The sequence below is a fragment of the Lissotriton vulgaris genome, chromosome 9, assembly GCF_964263255.1.
Source record: "Lissotriton vulgaris chromosome 9, aLisVul1.2, whole genome shotgun sequence".
Lineage (NCBI taxonomy): Eukaryota > Metazoa > Chordata > Amphibia > Caudata > Salamandridae > Lissotriton > Lissotriton vulgaris.
Window position 1 is genome coordinate 962,631,459 of NC_141697.1, and position 23,526 is coordinate 962,654,984.

At 49.5% G+C, this 23,526-nt stretch overlaps 1 protein-coding gene across 2 annotated transcripts in view; it reads left to right on the forward strand.

Annotated features, from left to right (window-relative positions):
• The window catches only part of HEMK1 (HemK methyltransferase 1, mitochondrial release factors N(5)-glutamine), a 332,911-nt gene that overhangs the window by 59,743 nt on the left and 249,642 nt on the right, over positions 1-23,526 (forward strand). For both annotated transcript variants that reach the window (XM_086938813.1, XM_086938814.1), the window contains exon 3: positions 15,726-15,817. In XM_086938813.1, the coding sequence (XP_086794939.1) occupies positions 15,726-15,817 (92 nt within the window). The remainder of the gene's footprint in view (positions 1-15,725; positions 15,818-23,526) is intronic.

A 23,526-nucleotide genomic window follows, 5' to 3' on the forward strand; every position in this document is an offset into this window, starting at 1 on the left:
CCACCATGAAGCTAGCATTAGTAAGGAAGTTTGGGCTTACCCCAGAAAGGTACCGTCAGAAGTTCAGGGGGAGCCACAAGTTGGGCACCCAGAACTGGGTGGACTTCCTTGACTACGCACGTAAGGCATTGGAGGGCTGGGTCAAGGGCAGTGAGGTGAAGGATTATGAGGGGTTGTATGATCTATTTTTGAAAGAGCACCTCCTCGAGAAATGTTTTCCCGAGCTGCGCCAACACCTGGTGGACAGCAAGCTGACCAATCCCTGGAAGCTTGCAGAGGAGGCGGACATCTGGGCAAGTACCCGGGTGTCCTCAAAGGGGACTGGAGGGGATTCCCAAAAGGCCGGACAGGGCGCCCCCCAGAAGAAGGAGGGGGGAGAGAAAAAGAGGGAGTTCTCTAAAGGTCCCCAAAACAATTTCCAAGGAAAGGGAACAGGTTTCACCCCTAAGGCAAACCCGCCCAGAAACCCTAATCCTGGCCAAAGCCAGCAGCCAAGGGTTCTCCACTGTTTTAGGTGTGGTGGTGTTGGACATTATAAGGGAGATGTCCGATGCCCAAAGAGACCACCCCCTCCCACCGGAGGAAAACCACCGGGAGTAGCTAGTGTAGCGCTCGGGGAGGAGTTGCCCTTAGATAAGGGGGGTGAGTGGGCGGGTGTCACCTTAGTGTCCCTGGGAGAACGGGAGATGGTTCCTAAGATCCAGGTGCCCCCAAATACTGCAAAGTATGGGCAATGGGTCACCATCAATGGCCAGAGAGGGGAGGCTCTGAGAGATATAGGAGCCAGTATGACTATGGTGAGAAGTCAACTGGTGTCTCCAGAGCAGGTGGTTCCCCATGTACTCCACCCCGCCGCGATGGCTGACGGCAGAATGGGCCACTATTCAGTGGCTGAGGTTCCCTTTGAGTGGGAGGGGGTTGCAGGTTCACTTCGAGTTGCCGTAAGCCCTGCCGTGCCAGTTGATTGTCTGCTGGGGAATGACATGGAGCACAACACTTGGAGAGAGGTGGAATACCAGACGCACTCTGCGATGCTGGGTACACCTGACTGGGCCTGTGTGAGCACACGGTCTGCGACTGCCCGGAGAGGGAGTTCGCCTGGGTTGGAGCCTGGAACAATGGCCCAACCCGCTGCCAAAAAGGGACAGACCCAGGGACAGGAAGAGCCTGCTTCGGCTTCCACACCCCATGTGACAGATCGGCCACCTGCGGTGGTGGACCAGGAGTCCGTGGAGGGGGAAGTAGACTCTCTGGAGGATTTACCCATCCCTGCTGAGTGGCATGTGGAGGGAGGTCCTACCAGAGAGGAATTCTGTAAGGGGCAGAGGGAGTGCCCTACCCTTGAGGGACTGAGGCGACAGGCTGAAGCCCAGGCAGCAGGTGATGTTACGGGACACTACCATATTTACTGGGAGGATGGACTCCTCTACAGTGAACCCAAGGTACCCTTACCTGGTTCATCGAGGGCCTTGGTAGTTCCGCAACAATACCGAGCCTTTCTGCTGGAATTGGCTCATGCTATACCCTTGGCAGGACACTTAGGTCAGGACAAGACCTTTGCTCGGCTTGTCCTCCACTTTTACTGGCCTCAGATGAAAGTGGCGTCCAACACTTACTGTCGGACATGTGTATCCTGCCAGGCCAGTGGGAAAACAGGGGTGAAGCTGAAGGCTCCCCTGGAACCACTTCCAGTCGTTAGCACCCCCTTTGAAAGGGTGGGCATCGACATTGTAGGGCCTTTAGATCCACCAACAACAGCTTGTCACAGGTTCATCCTGGTTCTGGTGGATCATGCCACACGGTACCCAGAGGCAATTCCTCTGAGGACAGTTACTGCACCTGTGGTGGCTAGAGCCCTAATGGGGATCTTTACCCGAGTGGGATTCCCCAAAGAAGTTGTGTCTGACAGGGGGACCAACTTTATTTCAGCTTACATGCGGGCAATGTGGAAGGAGTGTGGAGTGACCTACCGGTTCACCACTCCTTATCACCCCCAGTCAAATGGACTGGTTGAGAGGTTCAGCAAAACCTTGAAGGGCATGATCAGAAGTCTGCCCGAAAGCCTGCGGAGGAAATGGGACGTCCTCCTACCCTGTTTGCTATTCTCTTACAGGGAAGTGCCACAGAAGGGAGTGGGCTTCAGCCCCTTTGAACTTCTGTATGGGCACCCTGTACGCGGTCCTCTCAGCCTGGTGAAGGATGGTTGGGAGAAGTCTCCCAGGAAGCCCACCCAGGATGTGGTGAGCTACATGCTGGCCTTCAGGAGCCAAATGGCGAAGTTGTGGAAGCAAGCTTCTGACAACTTGGAAGCCAGCCAGGCAGTCATGAAAGAGTGGTATGACCACAATGCTCACCAGGTGGAGTTGGAGCCTGGCCAGAAAGTGTGTGTGATGGAACCTGGAGAGCTTAGTGCCCTCCAGGATCGCTGGACAGGCCCATTTGAAGTGTTGGAGAAGAAGGGTAAGGCCACATACCTGGTGGACCTTAAGACCCCTCGACAGCCCCTACGGGTGCTGCATGCCAACCGACTCAAACCCCACCATGAGAGGCCCGAAGTCATTTTGAGGATGGTGACTGATGGGGAAGAGGAAGCGGAAAGCGAACCTCTCCAGACTTGTTCTCGTCTCAAGAGAAGGATGGGTCAGTGGAGGAAGTGATTCTCTCTCCCACTCTAACTCCTGAGCAGCGGGAGGACTGCCGCCAGATACTGGAGCAGTACTCTACATTGCTCTCCCTTGTCCCGAGAAGGACTCACCTGTGTACCCATGATGTGGACACAGGGGACAGCCCACCAGTGAAGTCGAAGACCTACCGGCTGTCTGACAAGGTGAAGGCTAGCATCCATGAAGAGGTTGCCAAGATGCTAGAGCTGGGAGTTATAGAACCTTCCAACAGCCCTTGGTCCAGTCCGGTGGTGCTAGTGCCAAAAGCCGCTCCACCAGGCACCACACCAGAACTGAGGTTCTGTGTGGATTACCGGGGACTGAACTCAGTTACAAAGACTGATGCTCATCCGATCCCTAGGGCGGATGAATTAATTGACCGGCTAGGAGCTGCCCAATACCTAAGTACCTTTGACCTCACTTCGGGGTACTGGCAGATCTCCTCGACAGATGGAGCAAAGGAAAGGTCAGCCTTCTCCACGCCTGAGGGACACTTCCAATTTTGCGTGATGCCCTTTGGGCTCAAAAATGCCCCCGCCACATTTCAGCGGCTGGTGAACCAGGTCCTCTCTGGAATGGAGAGTTTCTCTGCTGCTTACCTGGATGACATTGCTGTCTTCAGTAGCAGCTGGGAGGACCATTTGCAATATTTGCAAGCAGTTCTCCAGGCCCTGAAACAAGCTGGATTGACCATCAAGGCCAGCAAATGCCAGATTGGGCAGGGGTCGGTTGTGTACCTTGGACACTTGGTGGGTAGGGGGACAGTGCAGCCCCTGCAGGCAAAGATTGAGGCAAACATGGCCTCGGAACCCCCCAAGACACAGACTGAGGTCCGAGCTTTCCTGGGCCTCACAGGCTACTACCGTCGCTTTGTGAAGGGGTATGGCACTATTGTAGCGCCCCTCACAGAGCTCACCTCAAAGAAACAACCTCGACGGGTAGTTTGGACGAAAGCTTGTCAGCAAGCTTTTGAGAAACTGAAGCAGGCAATGTGTGCAGCACCGGTCCTGAGGGCCCCAGACTTCTCCAAGGAGTTCATTGTCCAGAGAGATGCATCAGAACATGGCATTGGGGCAGTGTTATCGCAACTAAATGAACAGGGCCTGGATCAGCCTGTGGTCTTCCTATCCAGGAGACTGCTTCCCCGGGAACAGAAGTGGAGTGCAATTGAGAGGGAAGCTTTTGCGGTGGTGTGGGCTCTGAAGAAGCTGCGGCCATACCTGTTTGGCTCGCACTTCCTGGTTCAGACTGACCACCGACCCCTTCGTTGGCTGATGCAAATGAAGGGGGAAAATCCCAAGCTGTTGAGGTGGTCCATCTCCCTACAGGGAATGGACTTCCGGGTGGAACATCGACCTGGAGTTGACCACGCCAACGCAGACGGTCTCTCTAGGTATTTCGGCCTTAGTGATGAGGACTCCCAAGGGGTTGGGTAGTTCCCCCCACTTTCAGCTGGGGGGGACGCTTGTTAGACCTGTCTGACTTTTTGCGTAGTCCCTCCAATTTATTATTTATTTTGTCCCCTTTTTGCCCCTCATACCTTTATTAATTTTTGTGTGCACTAGCTTTTTCAAGGTGTTGGTCAAGGGGGATAGGTGTTCTTTCACCCTCGTAGTTTTTCACCTCAGGCCTAGAGGCCTTTTCTGACAGGAATATTGTTGGAGACACAAAATGGTGGCTACCAACAGTCCCAACTGACAAACCTAGAACCTGTCCCATAGAGTAGAATAGGGCATTCCAGAACCTTCTGGTTCCTTCTGGACCTCTGAGGGTCAGCCTATAAAAGGCGGAATGCTGGACAGCCATTTTGTCTTGCAGAGTGGGCTGGCTGGAGGACAGGCTGTAGTGGAAGATGGGGGTAGGAAAGTCAAAGGGTTGACCTCCCAGACTAGGGACGCTCCTTATTGATTCACTACCCGACCTCCCTTTGGTTATTTGACCTGACCCCGCCGGGTGAGAAATCCTGGAGACCCTGGGCACCAATTCTCCCCTGGTCCCAGTATAAGGCGTGGGTGAGTGAGACTGTTTCTGAGGGAAGCCTTTCCCCCCCCCTCCTACCCAGTAGGAACAGAGGCTTTAGGGCGGAACTTGAGGGAAGTGACTCCAGGATACTTCTATTATCAGCTAAAGGGTCTGTGAGCAGGAGAGGAGTCAATCACCATAAAACTCAAGACTATTCCCCCCTTTCCCCGTTACCTGGGGCAGCCTTGCCAAGGAGGAATTGAAGTGACTGTGGTAGGGCTGGAAACTTGTCCTCAGCGAGGCGCCACAGAGTGCACTGGCCGCCTGAATCAGCCCACCTACGTTGCCCTGTATCCGGTGGCTGCGGCGGGGGAATTGTGAGGAGAAGTGCCCTTTCTCTTTCCCGGGTTTGAGTTAGTGCTGGCCCTGCCAAAGGAACGTGTCTGCTGGCGCGTGGGGGCGGGACCGGAGGAGGCAGTCCCAGTGAACCGAGCAGACTCCGTCCTGAGCCGCTGTTCTCCCGCGCATGCCCGGTCGCGCCGCTCCCCTTGAGGAAGGTGGAGGCGGGACCAGACGGGGAAGCGCCGGGAGCCCAGCAGCGGCTGAAGAGTGTTGTTGTATCCTCTCTCCCCCGCTCGAGCGCCTCACGGAAGAGCTGGCGCAAGTGGGAGGGGAGAGCTGAGGAGCCCAGCAGCGGCTTGAAGGCATTGCGGAAACCTCCTTTCCCTGCTCGAACGCCACACGGAGGAGCTGGCTCGAGCGGGAGGGGGGAGCTGAGGTGCCCTAGAGGCTGGCGAGCCTTAACAGCGTTCGGCTCCTTTGTCCTGCCGGATAACTTCCCCCTTCCTCTGGTGAATCAAGGCCCCAACCGACACTTCTACCACAAGTAAGGAGGTGATTCATAAGGGGAAGTGAGACATAGCCAGTACTTAAGCCGAGAATCTGATCCAAAGTGTACAGCGCCCATGAGGAATCCCTGAAGGGGCTACACTGAAAGTTGTTTTATCTGGAATACCCAGTCCGGCTCATTGCCTACAGTAGGTCATTTCTCCAGAAGAGCCAGTCTAGGTTTGGAAGTAGATACTGAGGATAGAAGCAGTGGCCAATGATGTTGTGCTGAGAATACCTGCTGATTAAGTGGGGGGAAAAGTTCCTCATAGAGGCTGTTGGCGCTTATGTAAAAGTCTAGGATAACTGAAACCTCTCATTGAATGTGTACCTGTTGAGTGAATAGAGGTGCTGAGGGGGAAAGGTATAGAATCTCATAGAAGTTAAATCTAACCAATTTTGGGAGTCTAATGTAATGAACTGTTGCTACTGTCTAATGAAAAGTTACTGAAAGTATTATTATTAATCTTCAAGACAAACTGTAATGTACTAAACTGTGATTTCTAAAGACAAGAGAGCAAATACTATTTTTTTAAACAAGCTCTTATTTTTCCAACATTGGTGTAGCGTCCTTTTTGGGTGTTATTGCGTTGATTTACTGCTGGGTGGTTTGCAACCTTCACACATATGCCTTTAGTGAATGCGTCTTACCCTAGGCCAGGCTACCCTAGGTGACCTGACATCCCAGGTTCCAACACCTCCACCCAGCTAAAAGAATTATAGGAGGCCATGTACCTCCTCTTTGAGCAGTCCTACCCCTCCGGAGTGCCCAGGGGCCCACAGGTCGTGGAAGGAACCCTACTGGTTTTCCTCCGGCGGACTCGCCCTTGGCGCTAGTCGGGCCCTAGAGAACCAGTGATGGATCCAGATTGGTGCTGGTCGAGCGACCTTGACCTTCCCTTGCACCCATTCCACTGTCGGCACCACCGATGCCCAGCGGTGGCCCACATCATCATTCCCAACTCCGACACAAAGTTGGACTGACGTTGTCTGCCACTGGTTCTGACGTAGACTGGAGGCAGTCTCCCCATGTCCAAGCCAGTGCCTTTTTTCTTTGATAGGCCTGTGTTGTGTGATGATTGGGAAGGGTCTCTGGTCCCTTTTTAGAGGATCCTGGGGACACCTAGTATTAGGATCTGGGAGATGCCAGTGGCCTGGACACCTCCCCAGATACTGGCCTGGTCTCTGCCAGTCAATATACACACAGGGGTTCTAATAGGAGAAAGAAACCCAACCAAAAATGTACTCCTCCCTAACTATATGAAATCCACACAATGTATGTCTGTATGTAAAGGGAAAGGGGATCAAGGACAAGGGCCGTCCTTTGGAGACTGATATCTTGAGGAAAAGAAGTCTCACTCACCCATAGGTGACATGCTTCATCAATGGATTCTCTCCTCACACTTGGACCACAAGTACTCCCTTTACATGGGCAACATGTTTCTACCCTTTTCGGGCCTTGCAATGTGTTATGGGACATTCATCAGGACCAAAGAATTAATGTCACTCTGCGATGATGATGGTAATGAAACATGCTACCGGCCTCAAGGAAGTAAACCAGCTGATAAAGAAAATAGCCCACTATATAAATCATGGGTTCCGGCGGTATTGGCAGTTGCGTGATAACCTTTTACAGCTCCCAACCACGCTGGAGCGCATTAAAACAGCGCTCGCTCAGTTCCTCCCCCACAATGCCAACGGGGACACCTCTAAAGCGACGCAATGGGCGGCCCTTAAGGCGGTTCTCCGCGGCGAATTCATTTCTATAGCCACCACTAACAATAAGGAACGCACGCAGAAAAGGGCCGCGCTCACTCAGCGGGTGGCGGAACTGGAACAGATGCACCAATACACCGGGGCTGCACGGGCATGGCGGCAACTCTGCACCGAACGGAAGATGCTGGCAGCGTTGGACCAGGACGTAGCGGAGTATGCTGCCATGCGTCTCCGACACGCGTACTATACTGGGGGTGACCGTTGCGGGAGGCTGCTGGCGAGCCGGCTGCGGGAGCAGCGCCAGAGGCAGCAGATTCAGACCCTCCAGCCCAGCGCTGGCGACGCCATCACTGAAGACGCGGCTTTACACAGCTGACAGCCTCGACCTGCGGGATGGCCTTAGCTACCTGTAAGGTGCAACTCTCCCGTCGCTCAATGAAGCACAGACAGCATTCCTTGACCGCCCCATAGGCCTGGAGGAGGTCATCTCAGCAATTTCTCGCCTGAAACTGGGGAAATCCCCTGGCCCCGACGGTTATACTGCGGCCTTCTATAAGGCCTTCTGCCCACAAGTGGCCCCGCTACTGAAGGACCTATTCAACAACTTCGACACGCCTGGCGCCATCCCGCCGGACCTGCTGGAGGCAGCCATCTCGGTGATCCCCAAAGACGGGAAGTATCCCACGCGGTGTGGCTCCTACCGACCGAATTCCCTGCTGAATATCGACCTCCAGCTCTACACCGGCATCCTGGCCAGCCGCCATGAGCCCTATATGCAACAGCTGGTGGAACCAGATCAAGCGGGCTTCATTCCACAGCGGCAGACAAGCGACAACACTAAACGAGTCCTCCAACTTATCGAGGCCGGTTCTCGGACGAGACGGGACTGCCTGCTCCTCACGATTGATGCAGAGAAGGCCTTCGATAGAGTTCACTGGCCCTATCTAGAGTTGGTGCTGCAGCGGTTCCGAATCGGAGACGTACTCCGAAACCGTATATTCAACTGCTATCGCCAACCGAACGCCGCACTCTGGGTCAACGGTCATACGTCCCCGAGGTTTGCGATTGGCAGGGGGACCAGGCAGGGGTGTCCACTCTCTCCCCTTCTTTTCGCGCTCTACATGGAGCCGTTGGCATGCCGGGTGAGAGATCACAACCTCATTACAGGCATACCGTTTGCTGGGGACACACACAAGATCAGTCTATATGCTGATGACATCCTACTTTCCCTGACCAACCCAATGCAATCCCTCCGGGCGCTTTTTGTCGAGCTTCACACCTTCGCACAGGCTTCCGGCTTTAAGATCAATGTGGCAAAGTCGGAAGCTCTGAATCTGTCACTGTCACCAGAGGTGTTGGAGGAGGCCAAAGCCGAATTTGACCTTCAATGGTCGGAGTCCACCATCCCTTACCTGGGGGTCTTACTGGTCCCGACAGTGCAGGCCTCCGCAGACGCTAATTATACCAAGCTCAGCTCCTGACTCAGAGATAGCCTCAGTGGAAGCTTTTGACCCTGTCCTGGCTGGGTCGGATCGCTGCCGTAAAGATGACCCTGCTGCCCCAAATTATTTATATATTTCAGACCCTTCCTCTGCGCCCGCCGGCGGGATGGCTTCAGAAGACCCCGGCAGACCTCACCATCTTTATCTGGAATGGCTGCCGCCAACGGTTTAAGCACACAGTAGCCACACTTCCCTCTGACCATGGTGGCGTGGGCGTTCCCGACCTCACTCTTTATTTCCAGGCAACTCAGTTGCGCACTCTGGTGGAGTGGCACCAACTGGAATCCGCCAAGCACTGGCTCTTTCAGGACCAGGCAGTTGCTGGGCGTACACTCCAAGGCATCCCGTTTTTGCCACGCTGCCATAGGCCTCCTAACCTCTACGCCTCGCAGATCACCAGTACCGTTCTGGATGTGTGGGACAGAGTGGCAGTCAAACGGGACCTCACCTCCTTTCCCTCCCCCATGACGCCGATCTTCGATAACCCTGATTTCTCGCCTGGCCTTGACCCCCAGGCCTACACGACATGGCGGAAAACGCCGTGTAGGGATGCGGGACACATGTTCGATCTGAAGGGCATTCTCCCATTCCAAAAGGTGAAGGACGACTATGGCATCCCTGAAACGGATCGCCTGCCCTACCTACGAGTCCGCCACTGGGTTCTGCACCTGTCGGGGCGGCCCGGAGCGCAGCGTCACCTTACCCCATATGAGAAGTGGCTGTTGACGCGAACATCCGACAAAAAGTTAATATCAGATCTATACCAACACTTACTCCTCACCAACATTTACACATACAATGCAGGGAGGGCCAGGTGGGAGAGAGACCTGGGGAGACAACTCACACGCAGGGAGTGTGAGGGAGTTTATTACAGAGCTAGGCACTCCGCACATCACACAGGTCTCACCGAAACCCTGACCAAGGTTGCCACCTACTGGTACCACACACCTGAGCGGCTGCATCAATGGGATCCTCGGGTCCGTGACCGCTGCTGGAGGGGGTGTGGGGGACTGGGAACGCTGGAACACTTGCTTTGGAGCTGCGACCGCCTACAGCCATATTGGAACTCGATACTGGATCTGGTGGACTCCCACCTAGATACTCAGTGGCCAAGGTTTCCGGCCTATGTCCTACTGGGCCTCCCTAACACTCTGATGTACCCCCTTAAATCCTGGAGAGGGAGGCTTATTGCGATTGCGCTAGGGGCTGCTGTGCAAAATGTTGTGGCACACTGGAGAGCCGTCCAACCGCCGCTGCAGATAGGCTGGCTACATAGGCTGTGGGCGATTCTGGGAATGGGGAAGCTATCGCTGGGCGGGGCAGGGAAGATGGAGGAGTTTGCAGCACTTTGGCGACCGTTCCTGTCCCTGCTGACGGGGGAGTTCCGGGAGCTGAGCTGTCCCCGCTATTTGCGACTGCTGCGCCTGGCGGACACTCCGCTCCCGGAGCTCAAGACGCAGCCACACAGGCGCAGGGCGCCGAAGAGCCGCGCACCCGATGGCACCCACTAGGGTTGTGATCCCTATAGTAATAGTCTTTACGCTGTGGACAAGGAGATGGGTGGTTGTGGGAGGTGGGGGGGGGTTGGGGCTTGTTTTTTCTTTCTTCTGTTATTCTTGCAGACTTGTCCTCTATTATCAGCGTCGCCTGCATATGCATCTCGGCCTTTATGACGCGGCCAGCCCAGCCGGGTTGTAGGCGGCTTGCTGTGTTAACGTTGGCTGTAGTCGCATTCACTGGCCGTATTCACGCTCTTGAACTGTGCATGGCCGCCGCGTCTTCCGACAGATGCATTGGGGATGTGAGATGCTGTGTTTTTCAGTGCTGCACAATAAAAAGATTTAATACTAAATCATGGGGTCCACAGATGTACTTGTGTCCTCACTCTACCAGAGTCAAGGCTGCAACCACTGCATTAGCTCACATAGTTTCGGTCCTGGGTATCTGTACAGCAGGAACGTGGGCTTCCTTGCAAATGTTTAGGAAACAGTACTGCCTGGACAGTCATGTCCGGCATGACAGCTGCTTTGCCTAATCTGTCCTACCGGACTTTTTAGTCTAATCCTTATCAAACCCACCTCCGGGGAGGTATTAGTTGGCTCTCTATTCTAGGGTAAGGAATCTGTGGCTAGCAATCTCTATCAGATGAACAAGGTACTTTACTTTGGTAATGCCTTTTCTGGTAGAGACTCTGTCTAGCTGCTTATTCCTTATGAACCCTACTGTCCTCCCCACTCTGCGAACGGATTATAATGTAAAGAGCTCGCCCTTTTAAGGGCCCTAGCTTTGCCCACCACTGGTCAGTGTTCCTCGTTGCTCTGCGCTTCTGGTGTAGAAAGTTGAGAACAGAAACACGGACATCTGCGCACTGGGGGGCACCTGTTTAGGCAAGACACCTGTCATTTCCGGTACAAACTATACCACACTGAGCCTAACAACACCACCTACCGTTCGAAAGGGTACTGCTCGTCAAAAGTTTCCTGATCCAGTATGATGCCTGTGTCATATTCTAAGGTAAGGAATCAGCTGCTAGACAGATTTCATGTGTTTACCGAAGGTAAGTAACCTATTCATCTCTTTACTGCTAGTGAAGCTCTTGTAGAAATAAACAGACAAAGAACATCCAGGCCAAGGTTGCAGATTGAGGAATATGTCCGCTCTTTAACCTTTGTAAGCACATTCAGTTCAGGGAGCTCATTAGAGAATTCCATGGACAGATCTGTAATAGCGTATCTAATTCTAAAATATATAAATACATCCAGTGCATTTGTGTCATCGTGTGCTTTACAGTGATCCAAGGTGAAAAATTGGCTGCACTGATTTATAACTGACCTGTTTTTTTATTATGTGGTTAGCAAGTGATTTCTTCTGTGTCACCTCTATTGCAATGGTTATGACAGAATTGCCCACTAAATTCTGGTGCATACAATTGATTAATTTCTGCTTGTTTTCCGCAGTGTATGCCATGCTTTATTAGTGGAAGCAACATAGGGGTTCATTCTGCCCGCCATCCTGTCGGAATTCGGGACCGCCCGCCATGAGGACGGTGGTCCCGCGGGGGGTATTAGGATGTGCCCTCCACAGTCACAGGCACATCCTGCATTTATAGCATTGTGGCCGGCGGTGCTCACTGCACCACCCGCCACAATGCTATAAATGCATTAAAGCATTTGCATAGCTTTGTATATGCAAATTAAGGGGGGTACCCCCCACCTCTCCTTCACTCTGGGGGCCCGCAGGGGGCCCCCAGAGTGAAGACCGCATGCCTTTCCGTGGCGGCATCGCCGCTGCGGAAAATGCATCACCAGAAGCCCATTGTAATATGGCTGGCGGTGTCTGAAAGACACCGCCACCATATTAATCCTTTGCCGCCCCGGACGCAAGGCGACTGGGGCGGAAAAGCGGTGGACGGTCTTTCCGTCTGCCGCGGTCCCCCCGCCATTCAAATACGGCGGGGGGAATTCAGGAGTGGATGTCGGGCGGATTGTCCCCGCCAGGCCGGTGGTGGCTACCGCCAGCCTGGCGGGGGCAATCCGCCCGACATCCTAATGGGCCCCATAGTCTCTCTGGGGTCTTAAATATGGATACATTCTGCCAAATGAGTTCACAAAGTACTTTGTCCATCAGTCTGGGTTCCACCAATATGTGTGCAATGAGTGGCGGGTGTAGTCCCCATATACCGCATAGTAAGCCTGGGCAACTAGATATTATCTATTGCAGGTCTGGAAACACCCACTCTTTAAAGGGCAGCCTAATAATATCCCATCACAATCTGCCCTGTTTGTTGGCCCACATAAAACGACTTAGTGGTGAGTGCAGGGTTCTAAACACGGATTTGGATAGCAGATTTTAGATGTTAGCAAATAGATAAAGCGATTTTGGAAGTATGTCCATTTTAATAAGGACTACTGTGATCCCTATAGATTTCGGGAGTCGATTCCATTTCTCAGTTTGCGTGCCTATTTAATCCATTACTGGGCGATAAATATCTCTAATCACCATATCGATGTCTTTATGAATCTTGATGCCTAGATATCGCACTGAGTCAGTGCACCCTCTCAGATCGTATTTGTACGCTGGGTACATTATGCAAGGTAAAAAAGTTCAGATTTGGACCCATTTATATTTGGTTCTTGAGTGTGATCAATGTATTTATTTCCCATATCACTTTTCAGGGATTGATTTCAGGTTTTCTTATCAACAAGAGTATATTGTCTGCATGCAAGGATATATTTGTAAAATGTGGCATTATGTGAGAGTGTTGCTCCCTCAACCTGCATGCCAGCGGTTCCATTGCAATTGAAAACAGACAGGGGTACATGAGGCATCCCTGTGGTTAACTTGAAGGATTTCAAAAGTTGACTATCAATTGCAATATTCATATCAAATTCTTTAACAGACACTAGGGGGAGGGGAGGGGGGGGCAGAGACTGTCCCATGCCTAAAAAAGTCCAAAGAAATTTCAACTAATATCATGAATTGAGTTAATGGTCTATTGGCCAAGGGAAGCTTGGATTGAAGTTTGAGAGAATGACTTTATTTAACACCTGGAGGAACGATAAACCAGTTTGGCAAGAGCGATAGAACAAGCCTTTAGGGTACAGCTTATACTTGTAAAGTATTTTGACAATGGGAAGCACACACTGAAAACATCTTTTGTTTGCAACAACAGAGCTATATTATGATATGATCAAAGTAAGCTGGATTTACTAAACTATCATCTTATATTTATAAAGGCTTTATATGGAAAAATGATGCTACAGCACGTTCTGGCCCCAACGCTGAGACCAACCGATGATTTCCAGTAGTCGAAGCCTGTGCTTATACACTCAAACTTTTATACCTTTTCAATCTCTGTGCAGTTATATTACTCAAACATACAGAACGATGCACAATTTATATTTTTCCTGTTGATTACGTGCTACATTCTTTTGCAAAGACGGTACTGCAAAGCATATAGGATTATTTTGAGCTGCTTTGCCAATTCAAGGAACATCTGATAACCTTGACATAGGCCAAACTGATGGAAATAGAGCCAACAAAGAATATAACTTTTCACCGCCAGTATGGAGGTTTACAGTTGGATAGATTTATGGCTGGTGTCTCCAGTTTAATCTCAGTGATAGAATCGTAAATAAGTGGGAGATAATCCGTGCTGGAAACAAGTAGGGAGTTCTACTGTGGATGGTGCAAAGACCTTGAGGGTTTTGCAACTTTATGAGGCAGAGCTCTGGGGCGGTACAAAAACATAGTCTAGAAATTCAAGACTGAGCATCCTCATAGAAACTGTTGGCACTCCCAGAGAGTATGCCATCAGTTAATTCCACTATTTTAGTGGCTATTTCTGAAAGGAATGGATCATGAGATGGTGTATAGACCTATTGGTTTTGTGAACAAGGATCTAGATGTGGCCACGGTTGCATTTTTAAAAAAAAGGTTAAAAGACATTAATAACCTACTTTTCAAGCTTCATTCCAAACACCGTTAAAACCAGCATGTGTAACCTAAGAAATATTGGTTGCTAAAGTAGACAATTGCTATCCCTAGAATAAAAGCATATGATGCTATACTATGACTCGTGACCGATTGCACAGTATATGAGCCCTTAGATATATAAGAGGCAAAATGGACTTTGATTGGATTACTCTGTCTCAATACAGAAAACAGAGTGCATCCTTTAGAACAGGCACAGCATATTAATATAATGCAAAGAAAGGGTACTCTAAAAATGGCCGCTCTGTTGCAATCTCGAAGATACATTGGAACATTTTAATGTGTATGTCCTTTATACTCTAAGAATAGAAAACATTAGCTTATTTTGGTAATGCTTGGGTTACAAATAAGAACAGTGAGAAGTGCATTATTACAGTGTAGCAAGTTAAAAATAACACGGTCATTTTAGGAGTGTCAAAGTAGTTTGGAGCATCTTTGTCCTGGAGATAAAGGGACCACGGTTTGGGGTGAAATCTGAACCCATTGGAGTTGTGTAATATTGCGAGTAGATCTGTTGTAATATTTTATGAAGACGTGTGAGGAAAATAGTGGTGGACTTGCTTACCCTTTGAATTTTCATATTGACTTTGAAGATGTATATTTCATTACTTTGTAAATGATCTTCTGTTGACTTTTAATACAAAGGATGACATTTTTTAGTTAGTTTGTAAATTGATATCCACAGTTGATATTGTTTTGTTATGTTTTTCATTAAGTGTTTAATGGATATATTCATGAATATGCATATAATTAAGCACATGACCTAGTATGTGGAACAGGAGAGAGTCCACATGGCACCTATTGAGAAGAGAGTCTGGGGCATGTTGTGTGACTGGGACACGAGTACAGCCCATGCTATGACCTGATGAAGGGAATGGAATGGTAGCCCATTGTGCATTTTAGTAGGAAGGAAGTGGGGGTCTACCTGCGGCGGCTGGCAACATTACAGTAGGGTGGGGCACGATGCTCAAAACACTCACCATATATGTCGGCCGCAGGGTCTGAATGAGGTCTCCGCCTGGCTCTCTCCTCCTATGTGTTACATTGTTTGGAAAGGGACGGACTTTGTGCCTTGTACAACCTGAAACCAACCACTCCTGGAGCTGTACCGCAGCCCCAGGATTGGTTGGAGCAGTAACACCCAACGCTCTTTTTGAGTCTGGGAGCCTGCTGCTGCAATCCCACAGCTGTTTCTCAGCCTTGGGATTGCAGGCTCTGAAGTGCGCATGTCAGATTGGTCGGCTGTAGGCAGCCAACCAGTCGGACCTGCGCACTGGCAGAGGGCAATTGCACTAATCAGCCCTGCCCCGACATCGGGCTGTAACAGTGCGAGCCTGGGACACTTTAATAAAATGCTTTGTATTACCATTTCATTAATGTGAGTGTCTGCTGTACTCGCAGCAGGCAGGGCGACGCTCCTCCACCATAACGGAAGAGCCGCCGCTGGTGTCTACAGTCTTGGGACCATACTCACTGTGTATTAACTGTTTGATATCTTCAGTTCCAGAGCCTATCAGCCGAGTATCTTTCAGGACTGGTGACAGATCAGCAGTGGCAGGACGTTCAGCGGATGAGCAAAGAGCGTCTTAAGAGGTGAGCAACATCACAAAGCCTTTCTTTCCCTTCCGTCAATGATGTATGTTATGTTATGTTATGTTATGTTATGTTAAAAGTGTTTAATACCGCGCACATACACCAATTGGTTTCTTGGCGCTCGGGGACCATGGAAGAGGACACAGGGGGTGTAGGCAGCTAGCCGTAAGCAAGACGGAACAAATGAGTTTTCAGAGATTTGCGGAAAGTGGGATAATCAGAAGTGAGCCGAATTGGGAGGGGAAGGGAGTTCCAAGTGGATGGGGCAAGGAAAGAGAAGCCAGCACCACCATGCTTCTTGCGTCTGAACCTGGGAATGATCAGTAGATTGTGGGCAGAGGATCTGAGGTGTCGGGAGGGAGCATAAGGGTGTAAGCAGAGGGAAATGAAAGCAGGGGCAGAAACAAACAGAGATTTGAAGATAGTGCAGCCCAGTTTAAAGATGCAACGTTGCGCAACTGGGAGCCAGTGAAGGGTTTTTAGCAACGGGGTGACATGTTGGTGTTTGGGTTGTTGGAAGATTAATCTGGCTGCCTGGTTTTGCACCAGTTGGAGCCGTTGAAGATGGTATGCTGGGATCCCCACGTATAGACAGTTGGCATAGTCTAAACGTGAGGTAACCAGGGCCAAGATGACAAGAATGAGAGCCTCTGGAGATAGGAACCTTCGGATCTTCCCGATCCTGCGAAGATGGAAGAAGCAGGCCGAGGTAACAGCATTAATATGCGGCCGCATCGAGAGGTCACTGGAGATGGTAACACCTAGGCTCTTTACGGAGTCAACTGGGCAGGGAGGGGGGCCAAGGGCAGGGGGCCAGAAGTTGGGAGTCCAAGGATGTGGGGGCCCACCAATCAGGACCAGCTCTGTCTTGCTGGAGTTGAGCTTCAGCTGGCTGAAGTTCATCCACTCATAGATGGAAAGCGTAGTGGTTTGGAAATTGGAGCGGGAGAGAGGGGAAGAGTCGATAGGAAAGATAAGTTGCAGATCATCTGCATAATTAAAGGTGGTAACAGAAAAGTGGCGGAGAGAGACCAGGAGAGGCTGCATATAAAGAATAAACAAAAGAGGAGATAAAGCAGAGCCCTGGGGGACACCACAGGAGGGTGAAATGCAGGGGGCAGAAAAGGAAGATAAGTGTACAGATTGGGTCCGGAGTTGGAGGAAGGATACAATCCAAGACAGGGCCAGGCCCGAGATCCCAGCATTTCTGACACGGTCGACCAAGATATCATGGTCGACCGTGTCAAAAGCGGCCGAGAGATCGAGTAGCACTAGGGCCTGGGCCATGTATGCAACTTATTACAGCAAAAGCACATATGTATATACAGACACATGCTGCTCTACAGGCACACACATACACAGACACGTGGTCCAACACACACATTCACACTTACACCCAGTAAGTTACCGCCCTGGAATTGTGTGCTCCTCATTCGCAGCTCTGTATCCCCCTCATGCTTGGTTTGAGTTCACTGGAACTAGGACACGCACTTCTGGCTCTAATTGTACCTGAGGTATGGGATGCAGAGAGCATCAGCTCAGTGTCTCTTGAGCACCCAGGTAAGTCAAGCACCAGAGCTCACATGATAGGCTTCAATGTAGAGTGCAAGGAATGGCAGGAGGGACATGTGACAACTGAAAGATGGGTTCCATTATTTTCAGGCCAGGTCTGCACCGCCCTCTTCTTATTGGATGAGCCTAACAGACGGTCTGCTAGGAGGCAGGGGTCTGAGAGCTGTTTTTCCAAGGTGAAAGAATACACATTACCTCTTTGTTCCTCTCGCTTATCTCCATTACCCAATGAGGCCCCTGTGCCTCGTAGATACACCCCCTACCGCTGTGACTGCGTCGCCCCCTCCGACCCCACTTAATGGAACTCTGCTCTCCTGGGTTTTTTTGTGTATTGTTTTTGGCTCTTGAGCTGAGAAAATCAACTATGTGTGTGTATATGTGTATATATATATATATATATATATATATATATATATATATATTTAGGATTATTTGTCTATGGAACTTTTGAAAATTCTATGTCTAATAACTTTGGCGTTTGTGGACGGAATCGGCTGAAATTTTCAGGAAAATGGCACATTTTGTTTCTGAGCAGCCCCCGAAAATTTGGGGGGGTTTCGTCAAGGGGGGGCCGAGAAAAAAGGGGGGGTCCCAAAACGCGTTTTTCCCATGTTAATTTCCATAGGGCCTTTGGCCTCACTTTTAGTTCGAACGGCTGAATGGATTTGCACGAAACTTGGCAAAATTGTAGGGACTGTTAGCCCGATGTGCCTTTGCTAGGTCTCAATATATGTGCTCCAGTGGATTTTGAGAAATTAACGTTCAAAACAAGATATATATCTGTAACAGCGCTCCGGGCTGCGCTCCGGTCCGCTTACTTTTCGCGAAACGGAACTTTGCGATGCGAAGCTGATTGGCTCCCCGGTGTCTGTCAACATTCTAAACAGTCCGGAGCGGCCGCCATCTTATCTCTCGGTAGGATCGAGAGAGAAGAAGAGGTGAAAAACGAAGGGGGAATTTAATGAAAGGGGCAAGGTATACCCCTCTTGACCCCCTAGGAATGTTGTTGGGGTTATTAAAGGGTCCCGTGGGGAAAATTAAAAAAAATTATTTTTCACGGTAGAAGCGCTTCCCGGGCCGCGAACTGGGCCGCAAACTGGTAGCGAAACGGGAATTCGCCATTTTGTGCTTCGTTTTAATTAAATTACTAGGTATGAGGGGGTGCGGGAGACCATTTTGTGCTTCGTTTTAATTAAATTACTAGGTATAAGGGGGTGCGGGAGACGTATCCTAATCCCTTATGTTTTCTGAGGGTGGCTGAGGAGGCTCATATATGTTGATACATGTCTTCCAGCGGCTGTGCGTGAGCTTTTTTTTTTTTTTGCTGCGTGACTTCTGTTAACGTTCGATTCGATGGAAATCAGGAAGTGTTGACCACCAATTTGTCAGTGCGATAAAATATTTTGTTATAAATGAATCCTTATTGATAAACATTGTCTGCGCCATCTTGCCTTTTTTCCAATGCCACAATTTTGTCGTGCACGGCAGCCATTTTAGATGCTAGGCCGGTCCCAGGCTATCACCTAGCCCTGCGGATGTAGTTTATGGCCCCAGCTGTAGAGAATCCAGACATGCCAACTCTCCCGATTCAGGCGTGAGACTACTGATTTCAGTGCTAGTCTCCCGCCTCCCGATTCCTGCAAGCAAAAACCCGGGGGCATATTACCAACAACTAGCGATAATTTTTGTCTCTAACTTGTTTAGAGACAAAAATTATCGCCGCACATCGGCGATTTTTATCGCAGATAAACCTTGCTATTAGCAAGGTTTATCGCAAATGCGATAAAAAACGGCCGCAATGCATGAATATCGCTGAAAAGTCAGCGATATTCATGCATTATCCAGCAAATGCTCTTAGCCATGTTATCCACCTCCCATTGGATAACATGGCTAAAAACTGCTCAGGGCAGGTGTTAGCTTTTGGAGATATTCGCGCTTAGCGCGAATATCTCCAAAATTTGGTAATAGGAGATAGCGATGTTAGGGACTGTTTCCAGTCGCTAACATCTTGGCACGGCCACTTTGCATGTCATTAGTGATAGATATCACTGACATGCAAAGCGGGGCCCAAGATGGTCGCTATCTCCTTTTAGCTGTCACTAACTGGTGTTAGCGACAGCTTGGTAATAGGGAGATAATTTTATCTCCGCTTTCTTGGCTTTTAAAGCCAAAAAAGCGGAAATAAACCCCCTTGATAATATGCCCCACGATTCCTCTGGGGTTTCAGCTGACAGGGCTTGGTATTGTGTTACGTGCTAATTCTTCCAGGAAACGTCAGAGGGTCGATGCAGGGGTTCTAGAAGGGGTGATAAACCATTTAAGCCTCATGAACAAGCGCATGGTCTTTTAAAGATCTGTGAAGTACTCGGGGCGGCGGTGTGTGTGTGCCCTCTTTCAGGAGCGGGCGGGGGGGGGGGCACTGCCAGCAACTTGCCAGGATAGGCAGTGTTCAACACTTGCATCACCCTTTCTCTGCCTGCTATTGCGCTCCATGCTTCGGAAAGGTAAGAAAAAGAACGTGCATTTGAGTTTGAAATGTCCGATCCTGTAGCAGTACACTTGCAAAGCCCACACATGACAATAACCCGATTCAAGGCCCCATTCACCCGATTTTTTAATAATATATAGTACTCCAAAAAAGTAGGATTATAAAACTTTATTAACTTTTCAATATAACGAACGCAACAAAAACTGTAAATATATTTAAACATTTTTTGACAAAAAAAAACAACAATGGTCCGAAGCTGTCTTTTGTGCGAATAGTCCCAAGGCAGCACAACGTGCTGAGTTGTGGACGGCACCCAGGTGAAGAACCATCCCTTCTTTAAACCCCATGGTGACCAACTAAGTGCAGGTTTTACATAAAGTAGTGTTTACCTAGAGTGGTGCTGTGTAGGACACTCTGAATGGAAATTAACCAGAACTATAATGATAACAACAACAACAACAATAATATAACTTTTATGCCCAAATTACGCAAACATTTAGCTAATCTGCTAAAGGGGGGAGTCGCCATTTCTTTTGATAATTTATTCACCCATCCGTAGCCTCTCTATTCTCCATTACAATGTGTTTCTTGCTGAAATTAACCAGAACTATAACCATAACAACAACAACAACAATAATATAACTTTAATGTCCAAATTACGCAAAGATTTAGCTAATCTGCTAAAGGGGGGAGTCGCTATTTCTTTTGATAATTTATTTATCCATCCGTAGCCTCTCTAATCTCCATTACAATGTGTTTTTTGCTGTCGCTAGCTGATGAAAAAACTAAAGTGATAACTTCCTCATCCTTATTTTGTCTTTCTTTGTTCCTTAAGATGTTATCTGTGTCAACCTTTTCCGAGAATGCTGATGCGTTAGGGATTTCCTTGTGTTTCTTAATAGCATTGGTGTCTGCACACTTCTTTGTCAATTCTGTGAACATGATAACTGCTTCATAAACAGACGATATGTTTGTTTAGTCATTAGTGTTAAGTGTGTCTGAAACTACAGTGCCCTTCTGTTTTTCTTTCTTCAGGCTCTACAGAGTTTTGTGTGTTGTTCTTTTGAGCGACAATTATTCCAGAGGTTTCAGGTTCACTTGTTTTGTCCTGCAGTGAGTTAACAGCTTTAGAGACTTCATGTTTATTTGCTATGTCCTGCTGTGCGTCAACTGCTTCAGAGACCTCAGCCTCATTTGTTATGTTTGACTAGATCCTGGACCTGCCCGGCCGCGCCCAAAATGGCTCCGGTGTAAATGGGACTCGTAACTGCTTGTTGTGTACTGGTTGCCCAACCTTGATATCACGAGATACGTATGCAGTTTTGAAGCACATGGCGGAGGCTCGTCTGCTGTAGTGGGGCGCCCCTTTATCGTTTCAGTTGCCATTCCGCCCGCTTTTGCTACACTGTGCCTTTTCCGCCATTCAGCTGTTTACCGCCCGCTCTTACGGCTACAGCGTCTCGCTCACCATGTAGTTGAGTTGCTCCCACTCTTGCGGTGCAGCGATAGGCGGCTGCCACAGGACTCTTAAAATGGCGGCCGGCTCTTCCGATTTGGGCCTGGTCCAGTAAAATGGCCCTGGGACACCTTGGAACTCGGACGCTTGTCTGCCAGGGCTTGGGTCCCATTCTCGAAAGCGTCGCCTCAGCCTTGAAGATTCTACAAAAGTCTTGGGGGACCTCGACTCCCGCAGGCTTCCGGTGGGGAGCGGCTGCCATGATTGCTTGCGGAATGGCCACGACGGAGCTACGAGATGGTGGTGCTCTCATGGTGACGCCAGCTTCAGTATGAAACATCCAGAAACAAGGTGGGGCTTTCATCGTTTGGGAAAAAAAATGTTTTAATCCAATGAAAAGTGTTATTTTTAGGTCACATGACCTAGTCTTACATCATTAGGAAAACAAAAGTAAAATGAACCAATGAAAAGTTTTATTAACAAATCACATCACCTGTTATGCTTACGTTACGCGCTGCGTGGCGCGCTCTGGATCGTTTCCGGGTAGCTGCGCCTTGCGCACCGGAGCACTTCCGGGTGCGCTAACGCGGCGCGTCATATGACGCATTACGCGACAACGCAGGTCCAGAATATAGTCAAAATGTCTCCACCAACCAGCGGTCGGAATACAACCGCTTTCAGCAGTCCAAAAAGTTCTGTTAAATCGCAAGAGCGGGAGCAACTCAACTACATGGTGAGCGAGACGCTGTAGTCGCAAGAGCGGGCGGTAAACAGCTGAATGGCGGAAGAGGCACAGAGTAGCAAAAGCGGGAGAAATGGCAACTAAAACGGTAAAGGGGCGCCCCACTACAGCGTGTCTTCAGGTTAAACGGATTGTGGGACAAGGTCCAGAATGGAAGAGTCATCAAAAGGCAAAAAAATCCGCCGGACCCCGGGAGCCGGCCGCCTATGTCGGGGGCGATCTCAGGCCACACCAGGGCAACACGACTTGGGGAGAGGGCAGGAGCCAAGCGCCCCCTCCCAGTCCGCGCCATCTCACCGCCCCTCGGGGGCCTCCGTCAAGCGGTTTAGGGAGGCACCGTATCACATTGTTTTCTAATGCAGTCAGGTCCACAAACGGACCCCACTTACTTTGAATAGTGAAGCTGCAGCAGGTGCAAATAAGGTTTAGACAGTGTTACAAGCACTGCTTAGAACTCTGAAGTATGGCACTCAACATCCAGGACTTATGCCATTTGTGTAAGGCAGTGACATCGAAGCAACTCAGGGACCAAAAGCATGAACGAACACTCACGTATGAAAATCTTACTTGGGGAGGGGGCAGGAGCGAAGCGCCCCCTCCCAGTCCGCGCCACCACACCGTATGTAGAAAATCTGAAGCCATCGTTCTACAAACTCTCAACCAGCCTTGGATGGAAAAATCTTAAAGAATGTACAAACTGAAAACCAGTTTTTGTCTGCATAGCATCAGCAGCAACGCTTGCTATCAGTGCATGAGTTTCATGCTCGATCGATTTGAGCTAGCCGGATCGGGCAACAAAAAGTATAAAATAGTTATGTAAATAGTTATTTAATAAAATGTTTTACCCTGTTACTTTGCTGGTGTGTTGTATCTATTTATAATATTTGCATAGGGTTTGTTGTTATTTTGGGCGGGGTGGGTGGCGGAGTCGAGCTGTCTTGCAGCCATCATGGTGTGGAGCTCAGTTCATCTCACTATTTTCGTATTTCTCATGAAGGGTTGTTCCTAATGTTTGTATTTTAGCGAGGTCAAAAAGAGATCCAATTAGTGGTCTACTGATTTTGCTCGATTACTTTTATTTTTTTACACGATTTTTCACTATCTGCAAAGACTAAACAGAGTATTGCGACTTTGTGCTTGTTTGTAAATAGAGAATGATCCAAAGAGAACCAATTCTAAAACAGTAAATGCTTGGATAACAATCAATCAAATGGAGAGACAAGCAGATACGACGGATTACAACGGGGGTAAAGGTCTGCGTTAACTACCCTTCACTATCTGCAAAGAGAGAGTACTACTAAGAGAAAAGAGGGGGGGGGGCAGCGTTCAAAGCACATCAGCGTGCATAAACACGAAAACGTTTTTACCTATCACGTACTTGACATTTGACAGCTTTTGATATTTGCTATTAAAAAACCATTGAAATTCACAGAAAAAACCATAGGTTATAG